The 15051-nt window shown below is 46.3% G+C and overlaps 1 protein-coding gene across 1 annotated transcript in view; it reads left to right on the forward strand.

Moving 5' to 3' along the window:
• Positions 1-15051, forward strand: part of cemip (cell migration inducing hyaluronidase 1) — a 98840-nt gene that overhangs the window by 80794 nt on the left and 2995 nt on the right. The window contains exons 16-27 of the mRNA XM_056608298.1: positions 310-438; positions 2028-2113; positions 2782-2913; positions 4830-4865; positions 5697-5852; positions 8312-8492; positions 8772-8987; positions 10688-10899; positions 12765-12950; positions 13732-13936; positions 14450-14536; positions 14679-14836. Of these exons, the coding sequence (XP_056464273.1) occupies positions 310-438; positions 2028-2113; positions 2782-2913; positions 4830-4865; positions 5697-5852; positions 8312-8492; positions 8772-8987; positions 10688-10899; positions 12765-12950; positions 13732-13936; positions 14450-14536; positions 14679-14836 (1784 nt within the window). The remainder of the gene's footprint in view (positions 1-309; positions 439-2027; positions 2114-2781; positions 2914-4829; positions 4866-5696; positions 5853-8311; positions 8493-8771; positions 8988-10687; positions 10900-12764; positions 12951-13731; positions 13937-14449; positions 14537-14678; positions 14837-15051) is intronic.

A 15051-nucleotide genomic window follows, 5' to 3' on the forward strand; every position in this document is an offset into this window, starting at 1 on the left:
GTGTGTGTGTGTGTGTGTGTGTGTGTGTGTGTGTGTGTGTGTGTGTGTGTGTGTGTGTGCATGCGTTTTGTTCAGAAAAGGTTTTTCATGTGCATGCAGGTTATAGGGGGCTATAAAGATGCTGCATAGCCAGGAACATTTGGTTTAGAATGGTTTCACAAATGTCACAGACATTTTGCATCTTACATGTGTGTGTGTGTGTGTGTGTGTGTGTATGTGTGGTTATGTGTGTGTGTGTATGTGTGTGTGGTTATGTGTGTGTGTGTGGTTATGTGTGTGTGTGTGTATGTGTATGCTTGTTTTCTGCAGGAAACTGGATTCTGGTACCTTTTCCACCACGTTCCCACGGGGCCGTCTGAGGGCATGTACTTCCCAGGACGCACGGAGCACACGCCTATGGGCCAGTTCTCCAACAACAGGGCCCACTCCAACTACCGGGTGAGGCACTCCCCCTTGTGTGTGTGTGTGTGTGTGTGTGTGTGTGCGTGTGTGTGTGTGTGTGTGTGTGTGTGTGTGTGTGTGTGTGTGTGTGTGTGTGTGTGTGTGTGTGTTTTGGTTCAATACTTTGTTGCTGTTGAGTCCCACACAAGTGTGTGTGTGTGTGTGTGTGTGTGTGTGTGTGTGTGTGTGTGTGTGTGTCTGAGTGGTTGTGTTCAAATTGCCGTGATTCATCCTCCAATCCTGGTGAGATAAGGGCGAGGCGAGAGAAAGACACAATGCCGTGCAACAGTCGAATTATCTTTCACTGAACTGGAAGGACATTCTGTCTGTGTTGCTTTACTTCAGACATTGAGGAATTCTGTGTTCCCCCTGTCCAAGTATATGCCCTCACGCACATAAACAAACACACACATACACACACAAACATACTTCATTGGTCCGACAGGCTAGACAAATACACACTTTTTAATAATAATACAAGATTGCACATTATTCCCTCGGTACGTTATGTTGTGAAATCAAAAATAAAAAAGCGAAAAAGCTAATTTCATGCAATATCCTTTTGAAGCCATTAGCAGTTATTTTCATCATGGGGTGAAGAAGGAGGAGAAGGAGGAGGAAGACACAGGGAGGAGGACAGGGAGACGGGGAGAGGAGGACAAGGAGGAGGACAGGGACATGGGGGAGACAGGGAGAGGCAGAAGGAGGAGGACAGGGATAGAATGAGGGAGGACAGGAGGACAGAGGATATATGGAGGAGAACAGGGAGTTGGGGAGATAAGAAGAAACAGACAGAGACACAGGGAGACTGAGGGAGAACAGGGAGACGGAGAGAGGGAGAGGAGACAGGAAGAAGTAAAGGGAGCAGTGGTCGTACTGATGAGCGTGGAAACACAGCTGAGGCTGGCAATGGGATGTCATCACTCAAATTAAAATGAACAAATTGGACTTCAGTTCAGTTCAGAGAGTGAGAGCGAGATAGCGTGTGAGTGCGAAACAGAGACAGAGCTTCCAAAAGAGTAAGATTTATTAGGGGCTTGCGGAGGGGGAAGTATTCCGCTTATCATCTACTATCTCACTCGCCCCAATTCCACCAGTGACTCCCTGAGGAGATACTGGGGGAATCGGGCCTTGAAAAGTGGGGATTTTGGGTGCAGGGGGGGTGCGGTTGGGGTCGGATCGTTCCATTTAGTTTTCTCCTCTTTGCCCGATAGAAATAAGAAATATTTGTCGTCCGCCCCTAATGGAAGCCATAACTCATGTCAGGCTCCCAATGTGGTCATGTGTTTGTCCCGTGGCGCCCAGTCGGGGCCCATACTGGTCGTCCTGGTCCCTCTAGTTGGGACTTCGGCTGCTGAAGTCGTCCACGTTGTACACAAACAAAAAAAACGTGCAGTTGTTTTTGTGCTGATGGCCCGACCACACGTGCGTGAATGAGAAAACACAACTTGTCATTTTCTCACAAATCAAATTGGTTTTACAGTCGGGAGACGGCGCCACCGTAATCAAGTCCGTCCCGCTCGGCTCGCCTCGGTGTCGGAGGAAATAAACATAAATAAATGTTTGGTCTGTGTTTTCATCACCAGGCCGGGATGATATTGGATAATGGCGTGAAGACCACGAAGGCGAACGACAAGGACAAGAGGCCCTATCTCTCTCTGGTGGGAGCCAGGTTAGTTTCTGGACCCTGAGACCGACCCGCATCGTCTGAAATCTCCACACATCGCATGCCCCTTACTAGCTCCTAGAAAATGACCCCATGCATTACATTCTCAATGAAATGAAATGAAATTCTATTTGTAAAGGCCTTAATCACAGGTAAAGTCTCGAAGGGTTAAACAGGCCATATATTTATGAAACCTCCCAGACTCTAGCCCCCCAGAGGGCAAGAAAAAACTCCCTGAATTAGCAAGAAATAAATCTTGAGAAGCGACGCAGAGTGGGGGATCCCTCCTTCCAGGGAAGATCAGGAGTGCAACGGGTGCCATCGTTGACATACATACAAACATACATACATACATGCATGCATACATACATACATACATACATACATACATACATACATACATACATACATACATACATACATACATACATACATACATGCATACATGCATACATGCATACATACATACATACATACATACATACAGGCTTATACAGTTTATAAAAGTAATGTCTATGGTGGTGGGGTGCTGATCAGTTAACCTCAATGCATGAAGACCAGATGTGAGTTTTTGAACCAACCCGCGTTTCTGCTACCCCCCCCGGGCTCTTAACCGATCATTCCCCTTTTGCCTCTCCCTCTGTCTGTGTCTCCTCTGCCGGCTGGCTGCTCAGGTACGGCCCCCACGAGGACGCCGACCCCTTCAAGCCCAGAGTGCCCGCTCTCATCCACCACTTTGTGGCCTACAAGAACCAGGACCACGGGGCCTGGCTGCGGGGAGGGGACGTGTGGCTGAATGAGTGCCAGTAAGCACCGCGCGCGTGGCCCGACCCGGAGGGTGGATGGGAATCGATGGATGGATGAATGGGTTTCATCGGTGGATACATGAACAGATGGCCGGATGCATGGATGATGGATGAATGGAAGGGCAAATGAAGTGATGCAAATATAGATGTATCAGTACGCGGCGGTTTGATGAATGGGATGTTGCCCTGCCTCTGCTACAGCCATCAGTTTGGAGCAGATAGGGCTGACACATCAGCCCTTAAATGATGGTATTCCTCATGGCGCAAATACTCAGGGGTACTCCCACACACAATGAAACGTCAAGACAGAAAAGTGAATAAGCACGGTTTCGGTTTTATCGCTTGTTTTCCCCGTCTCTCGCATAAATAAAAGCATTTAATTCAGTATGATAGATGGCAAAATAAAAATAAAGACGTTTAAATAATGCAATCTCGATAACTACGAATAGCCTACCACGAGCATTATATGTTGGGGACGTGCACCTATTCATTCACTGTAATGGACGTCACATTTACTTTGCTGATGGCGCGTGCCTGTGGAACATTTTCACACTCAAAGGCGTCACCCACCAAGGAACAAGTGGTGCAGTAAGCAAACAGCTGACAGTGTGTCTAAATATATCAATGACATTGAGTGGATGTCATAGCACAGGAATCACAGGCAGCATATTGCATCAGGATTGGATTGCACTCAGTTATTCCTGTGCAGCAGTATAGACACTATGATCAAATAGCTGTCATCGCTTATGTCTAGGCCCTGCAACACTGGATCAAACAGACTGCATAGCGGTCTCCACCCTTGTGAAAGATCTTCAGTATTTTACACTATTTCACCTGATGAGCTCTATACCTCTTTTTGGGGGAAAAGCCCTCTGTACACTACTAAGTGTACTAAGTAGTGTGCGAAGACAAGTTCCATAATCAGATGCTTTATGGAGATTGATGTACGGTGTGTGTTTAGAGTTCCCTCCTCGTTGAAGTGACCGGTAATTATTTTTAATTATTTAGCCAATCCCTCTCGGCTCCACATATAGCGGGAGGGGGAAGCTGTGAACATGGGTTGTTCCTTTTCCTGTAAATTAGCACGAAGGGTTGGAGAAGTTAAGGGAGTAGGGAGGACACAGAGAAAAGTTGGTTTCATAGAAAACTAAAATATTCTCCCCCAATCTCGCTTGCTGACCTTCAGCTGCCAATTACAAAGTTACTCCAATGTCACAACTCAATATGAGTTTCTTATATTGATATTTGTTCCCCTCCTTGGTGCATAAAAAGTCTGTCCTGGTCTAGTGGAAATTTTCCTATCTCAAGTGATCCAGCTTCTGCAGGCAATTGACGAAAACCTTGGTGTGTGTGTGTGTGTGTGTGTGTGTGTGTGTGTGTGTGTGTGTGTGTGTGTGTGTGTGTGTGTGCGTGTGTGTGTGTGTGTGTGTGTGTGCGCACACATACAATGATGCTACTGTATAACTACTGAACAATATAGAACCATAGTATGTTTCTTTCCAAAATAGAATATTCCAAAATTCAATATGTTATTTTTCAGGTTGTTTCTCAGATTCGATAAATAGATTTTTGGATGAGATAGCGAGAGTGGGCATGTCTTTCGAACATGCCACATTATTACAAAACCTTAGGGATTTGGTCCATTGGGATAACTTTTTCAAATGCCATTGAACTCTCTCTCCTTCTGGCTGACTCTCGTGCTCCCTCACTCTCTGTGTTGCACAATATGTGTTCCATTCGTATGTGTTTGTTTGTAGCCGTTCCTGAGTGTAGGCTGAGAAAGTGACAATTGTCCCTCCAATGTATGAGGGAGGAAATCTCCCTCATACATTCACATACATACTCTCTCTTTCACTCTGTCTTTCTCTCTCTCTCAACCCCTCCATTAACCAAACGACCCTCTTCTTTCTGTTCAGGTTCGCTGATAATGGCATTGGTCTCACTCTCGCCAGGTAAGAACCTCCCAGCTCCCCCAAGGCCGTTCATCAGTGTTGCATTTCTGTGTTCGAACTCTTGTTTGTATTCGTTGGTGGCAGAGAGGTGGGGCGGCAATGATAATTGGATCCTTCCTTATAAGGCTGTGCTCGGGTTCCATTGGGACAGAATGTGGTTTCAGGAAGAGAGGACAAAATACTTTCTGCGAGTAGAAATGTCATCGGGGTGGGAATTGGCATGGGTTGCAGAGGCAAGCGTTTTCCTGCGAGAAAAAACAAAATCGCTTACTGAAATTCTGCGTTCACACATATACACCTTTACATACACATCTTACGTAAACAGTAGGATGACAAAAGGGGCTTTTGTTGGTCAATACAGACGGATGGCAAACATCTCAGAATAGCAATGAGGCACTCCCAAGTCAATTCAATACATCCAATACATAACTACGACAGCAATTCTAAAACCATTTCCCTTCCTACAATAGAATAAGCAACAATGACTTTGGCCCCTGGCAGACAGGCCCTGTCTGCCTCTCATTAATGATAAGAGGCTACAGAATCTGAATCTGAATCAGAGTTACTTTTACTACATCTTATTGTAAACAAGAGTACACAAGAATACACAAGTACACAAGAGTAAAATTCTTAGGCTTGGTTCCTCAGCAGCCACATAGCAGCAACAATACACGATAGAGTAAATAAAGACAGGTAAAATCACAAATACGTAAAAAATAAGTAAATAGAAGTAGCAGCGTAGATCATAATAATAAAGAGTAAAAAAAAAAAGTGTCAAAAGTGTAAGCTGGGCCTAACTCCACCTTACCGTCAACCCTCTCATCCTTGCAGCGGGGGAACATTCCCAGACGACGACGGATCCCGACAGGAAGTGAAGAACACGCTGTTTGTCGGGGAGAGCGACAACCACGGCACGGCCCAGCCGGACAACCGCGTCTGGGGCACCGGAGGGGCGGACCTGAGCGGCCGGACCATGCCCCGTGGACTGTGAGTGGTCACCGTGTTACATGGTCCCGCCCCGTTGCCCCGAGGAAAGACCTGCTATTGGACGTTTTACAGCCCCCCCCCCCCTCCCCCACGTCGCTTGAGTATGTCAGACTAGCTTGGCTATTGGGGAAGCTGCTGTCATTTTCTTCAGCACAAGAGGCGGGATCAATGGGCCTAGTTCAAATGACTCTGTACGCAATTGGCTGCTTGCCCTCGCTTCCCTGTCGTCAATGTGTTAAACCAGCCAATAGCGCGCCAGGGGGAAAAGGCAGCTTGGTGATTGGCTCCCGCGAAAACTCGAAACTATAAAGAAATGTATTGCTCTTCTTCTCCAGACCCTTCTGCAGGGCGAACTCAAATCGCCGGCAGAATTGGCGGGGCTATCCAGTCTATCGAACGACGGTACAAGATAGACAAAGGAAGCAAAGGAAGAGTGTGCGATCGATATTATTTTATTTCCAATCAATAGAAATGTGTAAAGAAAAATTTAACAACCCCCTACTCCCTACCCCCAGTCATAACACATTTTCTCCCGTTAGCCATATAAGCTATAGGCTTCCAGTACGTGCTGGTAGAAAGGGTAAAGGGAGTGTACAAGCTGTCTCCCTGTCTCAGTGTTCAGTCACCGACAAATGCACCCCAGTAACAAGAGTGAGTTAGGGAGAAGGAGATCTGACCAGAGTAGTTTAAAGGCCATAAACTGTTGACGAGTCCCTTGGAGGCCCACTACACCACCTCCATGAGAGAGAGAGAGAGCCAAGCTAACACCAGAGCCAAGCTAATCCCACAATAGGACGCCACAGGGGGTGCTCTTTAAACACAAGGCCGCAGCCAATACATACATACTTTCTCCTGCACCGTACACTGATTGAGGATGAGCAAATTGTTCTCCCAACCAAAAATGGGACGAGCTGTGGAGAAGTGAAACACTTAGCAAGTGCTCGGACTAATAATACCCATTTTACGTTCACCAGACAGAGAGCCTCTTGAGTTGTATTGATTCTGAACAGAAACAGAGACAAAGTACATTTATTTATTCGACAATTTCATTACCAAGTGAAATCATAATAGGAAAAATAAGGAACAGTAATACAATTAGGTGTTTTAAATTCCAAAGCCTTTAGTGATCAAATGAGTGGAAACTATGAGAGGATGGATCAAGTATTAGGGAAAATAGGTCTTTAGGAGGAAACACATAGGTAAGTGAGAGCCCTGCAGAAAGAGATACTAGATGGACATTTCAACAAAGGAACACTCATGCTGGGAGCAGAACAAGAAATGTTGCAATTTCTCACAGCTGAGGACATGACAAGGGGCAGGTTATTTGCTTGCAACCCATTGTGATTGAAATCACCGGGTGGCAATTCTAGCCAATAAACAGCGATTGTGTTCGTGTGTTCTGAGTGGTTGGACTTGTATCACTCTTAAAAGTGAATCATACACCCTGCTCTCAGCTGTCTCGTTTGCATCACGACACAGAGAAATGGCTCTTTGGGGCTGCTTGAGGATAGTGTGTGTGTGTGTGTGTGTGTGTGTGTGTGTGTGTGTGTGTGTGTGTGTGTGTGTGTGTGTCTGTGTCTGTCTGTCTGTCTGTCTGTCTGTCTGTCTGTCTGTCTGTCTGTCTGTCTGTCTGTCTGTCTGTCTGTCTGTCTGTCTGTCTGTCTGTCTGTCTGTCTGTCTGTCTGTCTGTCTGTCTGTCTGTCAGTCAGTCAAACACAATCCAATGGGTGTAGCTCAGACCTGGTTCATATTTGTAAAGAAGTGGAACTAATGTTCTTTTGTGATTTAGGTTATTGAAATGTACGTATTACACAATACTGCAATCTTTTGCCACTTTTAAGAATATGAATGCAGATTTTTTTGCATAGACTCTGCAAACTTTTCCCCCACACTCACCTTTCTCCTCTCTTCGCTTCATTCGGTTTCCCTTCTGGGAGAGAGGGTGTTTACAATTCAGTGTCTGGAATGTGTTCAGGAAACCTGTTGTCTCCAGCCTGCTTGGCACAATCCAACCAGAAAAATACTGGTGCAGCGTTCGTGTGTTGTTTCATGTATCCTAACCAGTGGCTGTCTGACCTGCCTGGGGTCGTCTCGATGACCTGTGACTGTTCAGCTCACCTGCTGGTTCATAACCCTCCAGCCAGCCGTGTCTTATGCAGGCTCTGAACTTTGAGAGGCACTCCTTCAGAGACACTTGAGGAGAGAGACGGAGAGCGATATCGAGCTTGAGTGTGCAGTCTTTTCCAAACTGCTGAACGAAAGCCCTTTTATTATTAATATTTTAAAGTTTATATTGTTCTTCATTCCTGTGTGTGTGTGTGTGTGTGTGTGCGTGTGTGTGTGTGTGTGTGTGTGTGTGTGTGTGTGTGTGTGTGTGTGTGTGTGTGTGTGTGTGTGTGTGTGTGTGTGTGTGTGTGTGTGTGTGTGTGTGTGTGTGTGTGTGTGTGTGTGTCCTGCAGCAATTTCCCCATCCGAGGCATGCAGATCTACGACGGGCCCATTAAAGTCCAGAACTGCACGTTCCGGAAGTACGTAGCGCTGGAGGGACGACACACCAGCGCCTTCGGCTTCAGACTCAACAACTCGTGGCAGAGCTGCCCCAACAACAACGTCACCGACATCACCTTCGACAACGTGCCCGTGAGTGTGTCCTCAAACGCGTTAGGGAGGGAGGGAGCAAAGGGAGGGAGGGAGGGAGGAAAGACATAGGAAAGTGAGCGAGGGAGTGAGAGGGGCAGGGAGCGGTGAGAGATGGAACGACGGAGGGAGGGGTGGACGGAGTACGTAGGGACGGGAGGAAAGGAGGGGAGAGGGAAGGGGACAGGAAAGAAGAGGGAAAAAACGGGGAAAGGAATGACTAGAATGTTAACAGACCCCCCACCACCACCACCCCCCCCCCCCCATCCTTACCTCTGTCAGATCACATCGCGGGTGTTTTTCGGCGAGCCCGGCCCCTGGTTCAGCAAAATGCAGATGGACGGCGACAAGACGACCATCTTCCACGACGTGGACGGCTCGGTCAGCGAGTACCCCGGGGCCTTCCTGGTGAAGGACGACAACTGGCTGCTGCGGCACCCCGACTGCATCGACGTGCCCGACTGGAGGGCGGCCATCTGCAGTGGCCACTACGCCCAGGTGAGGGAGGAGCATGCCAACGCACATGCACATGCACATGCACATGCACACGCATGCACATGCACATGCATCGACCGACGCACCAATAGAGACACACACGCACACACACACACGCACGTACACACACACAGTGTGTCAATGCATGCACTAATGCATTTGAACATAGACACATTCAAGTGCAAAAATGCATCAATACACATGCACACACTTGCGGTAAAGCCCAGGAACACATACACACAAATGTACACAGGCACTATTGTACAGACAAGCATTCTAATGCACGCAAAGCTAGCTCTTGGTATAGCTCAGCTGTAAAAACAGTTGAGTTCCCCAAACATATGGGTACTAATTGTCCGAATATATTATGCGGCGTAAAAAGAATACGTTGGCACATCAAGCGGAGAGGGAGGCCAAACATAAGCATAGAAACTCATTTATGGTTGCAGAGATGAGCGACCAGCGGGAGGTAACAGAAACGAGAAGGAGGTGCGGGCTTTTAACTCATGCAATTAAAAAAAGTTATTGAAATGAGGGTTATGAGCGGTTAATATCCAATTATCACAAGTGACATTTCTAACCGGTATGATTCCAAGCTGCCTCTTATGGATGTCAGATGTCATCGGTTACCAGCAAACAGACTGGGATACATTACCCTTGGGTTAAACAAAAGCGGTTTGCTAATCCCGAATGATTTTATTCCCAGCATGCAATATGGAAATAAAATGACAGTGGATGCCTACTGGGGATAAAACACCGGCAGAATAATTTTAAAGCTATTTGTGCAATTGTACAGATGGCAGTTAAATGTAGCCCAGAGAATACTTCTTCAAAGGGCGAAGCAATCAATTAAAATGCCATTGTTAAGCGCATCAATACATATTACAATCTAAATGAAAGCGTACCAAACAAACTCCAGCCCACGTACAAACTCCTCACCTCAAATTATTAATATTTATTAATAATTAATTTTATATTAATATTTTGTATGGTTTTAGACTGAAACTCTGTTAATAATGAAACTGGCCTTTGTCATATTAAATTAGTTAAGTGTTAAACAAAACACTGTGAAATACAAGTTCACCCATGGGTGAAGTGAACTTGTATCTATAGATTCCATTCACCGAACTCTTTTAATTTTAGAGTTTGGTTTACTTTTTAAACCGCATCTCAGAATGTTAGGGACACCAATGAACCTTTCTTCTTTCTGATTGGCTGAGATTGCATTTGGTTTTGTGGCATCCTTGCGGTTGTATTTTAGTGTTGGGTTAGTCGTACTGTTGAAAGAAGAACCCTGAAATTACTCCATAAATTAAAAACAGATTAGCTTTATAGCTCTTCATCAAAAATGCCACACATACCGACACCCCAGAGAACCAAAGACCTCTTGTGTTGAGGTGGCTCAACACAAGAGGAAGAGAAAAGCTCACTTGATAACCAACTGAATAACAGAATAAGGTTCAAACTAACCTCTTGCACATTATCTTGTGTTCTGTGTGACGCGACGCTGTCATACAGCCGTGTGGTCTGCGGGCTGCACTTTCAGATGGCAAACCGCAACTTCCATAAATCAACAAGTAGTCCTCGACTCAATATTTCTAACAGTTTAATTGGGTGTTGATAGGCCACAGCGTCGGGTAGAAGGATGTCTAATGATACGTTGCGCCTTACGTCTCGGCGGTTGTCGTCTTGTGTTGTTCTAGATCTACATCCAGACCCGCAACCCGGCCAACCTCAACATGCTCATGGTGAAGAACGAGTACCCCGACCGGCCGCTGGCGCTGGAGGGCGCGCTGGGCAAGAGGAAGCACTACCAGCAGTTCCAGCCAGTGATCACCCTGGCCAAAGGCTACACGGTCCACTGGGACCAGCCCGCGCCCGCGGAGGTCACCGTCTGGCTCATCAACTTCAACAGGTCGGAGATCACGCACTGAAAAGGGGGCAGAGTTTGTTTTGAAAAACAGGATAGTCAGATCAGGAAAGGATGCCTGTTTGGTTGAAGACAGGATAGTCCAACCAGGATAGGCCATGTTGTGGACATTTTGGACCACGTCAATCGTTTCTGTATCAACTTTTAAGAATCAAGAGTCATCCAAACTTATAACAATTAGGCTAATTTAATCAAGTAATAAAACTTAGAGCAACATAATCCAAGATCTCGGATGGGAGTTCTCCCTGCGTCTATTGCCTCTATTAGCTTCGCAATGAAAATTCCCCAGATGCTAGTTCGCCCTGCGTCTCTCAAAGAGCTCAGCAAGGAGAAGTCCAATGCATTAGCGAAAGCAAGGACTTCCTATACAGTGTTGTCAGGATGCTGAGAGCCGCTCTGCCCCCCAATAAAACGATAGTATAAGTTAACCAGATGGCAAACCATCGAATGCACCTCCTCAGGATGTCTTAAAGGGGGCCGTAGCCGTGCCTAGTCAGTTGGAGCCCTGGCTTCTCGACCTTCCAAATGGGTTGAGGAAAACAGGCACATACCAATAAAGGGCAGTTAGAGAAACGGACGGATAGTCCCATCAGGATAGGCCGAGCGTTTAGTTAAAAGACAGGATAGTCCAACCAGGATAGGTTGAATGTTTAGATAAAAGACAGGATAGTCCAACCAGGATAGCCCGACTGTTTGGTTAAAAGACAGGATAGTCCAACCAGGATAGGCCGACTGTTAGGTTAAAAGACAGGATAGTCCAACCAGGATAGGCCGACTGTTTGGTTAAAAGACAGGATAGTCCAACAGCCCGACTGTTTGGTTAAAAGACAGGATAGTCCAACCAGCATCGGCCCACCACTGAGGGTGGGATAGTCCAGGGGTAAGGTTGTTGTCTTCCATTCAAATGGACTTCCTGAGCAAGTTGCCTTTAAGTCCTACAGGCTCCAACAACATCAAAAATTCACTGTGAGTCCCACTATGGATAAATTCATTGACTTGAGCATAAATGGTGAGCATGACAGCATTGTTTTTCGATTAAGGTCTGGTCAATTTTGTATCATTAAAGCCCTGTGCTAATGCTCAACTTAATTACTATTTTGACAAAATGCACCACAGAAATACTTGTCACACACGCCCAACATTCTCTTCCAACACCGGGTGTTTTGTGGCTCCCCGCTTTGTAATTTGCTAAACACAGACCGTCATCTCACGCCTTTTGCCTATTCACTGCGACCTCAGCCCACCCTGGAATGGCAGGCCATGCCGCCGTTTAACAGCAGCATAATGTGACTATGCCTCTGTGCTCAAAAAGATCGAGAGAATATTAAATGCATCTCTGTCGCCACCTACTGCTCAAAGAGCGAAAAAGCAAGCAAAACTGTTTAGCTGCTGTAAGAAAAACGATGTCTTTGTTTTATCAATTACAGAAAATCGAATCATTTGCGATTAATAAGGGAACATTTCAAGCTGCATGAATTTGGTCAAATTCCGACAGACTTTTCTCTACTGATTAGTTCAATAATTGAATTCCACAGAAAATCGAATCATTTGCTGTTAATTAGGAAACATTTCAATGCTATGAAATTGGTCAAATTCCGACAGACTTTTCTTTACTGATTAGTTCAATAATTGAATTCCTTGAGTAATAATGTTTTTTTATCGTGGAACTAATTGAGTGAGTTTTCGTAAGGATAAAGTTAATAATTATTATTCCCCAATATAATTAATATAATATATTTCAAATGCAGTCTTATTATAGCTGCCATATGTTCAATTCAAGTAAATTATGAATGTACTTAGTCACCGTACCGTTCTGAATGAGTGATTGAGTGAACCTGCTCCGTTTCCAGGAATGACTGGATCAACGTAGGCTTCTGCTACCCACAAGGCACCACGTTCACCATCCTCGCCGACATCCACAACCGCCTGTCCAAGGAGACACGCAAGACCGGCGTGTTCCTGAGGACCATGCAGCGGGACAAGGTCAACCACTCCCACCTGTCCAGAGGCTATTACTACCTGGAGCCGGACACCGGGTGAGAAGACCCACTGCGGCGGTCTGCCTGTCTGTGTGTCCGGGTCGTTTAGCACAGAAAGCACTCTGCAAGTCAGATTTGATGAGCGAGCCACATTGCAATGTTTTGTTTTTTTCCATTGCCAAAATATAAAAGAAGCTTTCACAAATGTTTTAGTTTTTTTAAAGTTTGACATTTTCTTGAAATGTTGCCGGTAGATGCTGTCTGTCTGTCTGTCTGTCTGTCTGTCTGTCTGTCTGTCTGTCTGTCTGTCTGTCTGTCTGTCTGTCTGCCTGCCTGTCTGTCTGTCTGTCTGTCTGTCTGTCTGTCTGTCTGTCTGTCTGTCTGTCTGTCTGTCTGTCTGTCTGTCTGTCTGTCTGTCTGTCTGTCTGTCTGTCTGTCTGTCTGTCTGTCTGTCTGTCTGTCTGTTTGTCTGTCTGCCTCTCTTTCTCATAGCCTCAGGGAGATCCATAGGCATCTTGACAAAATGATTTCAAGCTTTAACGAATCATATGCTCTTGGCAATTAAATAATGCAATGTGGCTTACTCATCAAATCTAACTTATGGAATGCTCTCTGTGCAAAACAACACAAAGAGCTCATCGCTAGCTGTTTCTGAGCCACACACAAACCCGTCAACGGAAAAATTCCTTGCTATTAAAATACAATCAGTACTGTTTGTAGAAAAATCAGTTCTACAAAGAAATACAAGACGATAACACAGCGTGACTTTTACTTTGTAATCCTCAGCCTGGACTCTGTTCAAAAGCCCTGGTACGTCTCTCTCTCCGTTTCCCTGTAGCCTGTTGTTCATCAAGGTGAAGGCCCACAACGACCGCGAGAGCTTCGCCTTCTGCTCCGTCAAGGGCTGTGAGAGGGTCAAGATCACGGCCGTCATCCCCAAGGGCAGCCCCCCCAGTAACTGCATGGCGCGGGCATACCCCCGGCACGCAGAGCAGCCCATCGTGGACGTGCCCATGCCCAGGAAGCTGCCCAACGCCAGGCTGGTATGAGAGCACTACAGAGCAGCAACAACAGGGTTCCTCATGGGGGGGAGGGGGAGGAGGTGGCGGGAGAGCGTTGTGGGGATCTAGGTAGTGGTGGAAATGATGGGGGAGGTGGCATTGTGAGAGAGGGTGGTGGATGTGATTGGGGTTGTTGTGACAGTGGGAGGTGGAAGTGATGGGGATCATGGTGTTGTGAGAGAGGGTGATGGATGTGATGGGGGTGGTTGGGTTGGGAGAGAGGGTGGTGGATGTGATGGGGGGATGCTGTTTTGAGAGAGGGTGGTGGACGAGATGGGGGTGATGGTGTTGGGAGAGAGAGGGTGTTGGAGGAGCTGTCGACGGGATATGGGTAGTCATGCTGACGAACCGATGAATAGATTAATTGAATCAGAGCTAAATTGTTTAATTTACAATCATTTACGGGGAAAGGCGATGGGCATGTGTGGGATAATTTCATGAGAAATAGTTAGAAAATGATTAGAGAGTGCTTCAAACTTGGTTTCTTCTCTTCAGCACTCACCAGAGCACTTCCTGGAGATCAAAATGGAGTCCTACAACACTCGCTTCTTCCACCTGAAAGAAGACTTTGCCTACACTGAGGTGACTCTATTTCTCTCTATTTCTCTGCAGTTAAGATTGGATCGATAAGGTTTCGACAGCTTTCTTTTAAAAACGTGTGGCAAGCCACCTTCTGTCTGAACGCTATCCTTCACCTTGATGCTTGATCCTGATTGGATGACAGGTGAATGGCAGGAAGCTATACCAACCAGAGGACGGGGTGATGCTGACCATAGTGGACGGCCACGACGGCAAACTGGTGGAGACTAAGAGCTTCAGGAACACCATACTGCAGGGAATCCCCACACAGCTGGACTCCTACATCTCTGGGCTGGCCGATGGGTAAGGAGCCAAGACAAAGGAGACGCGCCCATATGTCACACGCTAGTATCCGAAGAGTCGGACAGAACCATGAGGTTGTATATTGTTCCCCAGTGGGACTGAAGGGTTCAGGTCACGGCTTAAGGTTTAGGTTAAGGGTTAGGCTAAGCAAGGAATAGGTTTAGGGTTCTGGTATGATCTGATCAGAAACAAATCAGAAACAAAATTGGCATGGT

This window comes from Gadus chalcogrammus, chromosome 14, assembly GCF_026213295.1.
Source record: "Gadus chalcogrammus isolate NIFS_2021 chromosome 14, NIFS_Gcha_1.0, whole genome shotgun sequence".
NCBI lineage: Eukaryota > Metazoa > Chordata > Actinopteri > Gadiformes > Gadidae > Gadus > Gadus chalcogrammus.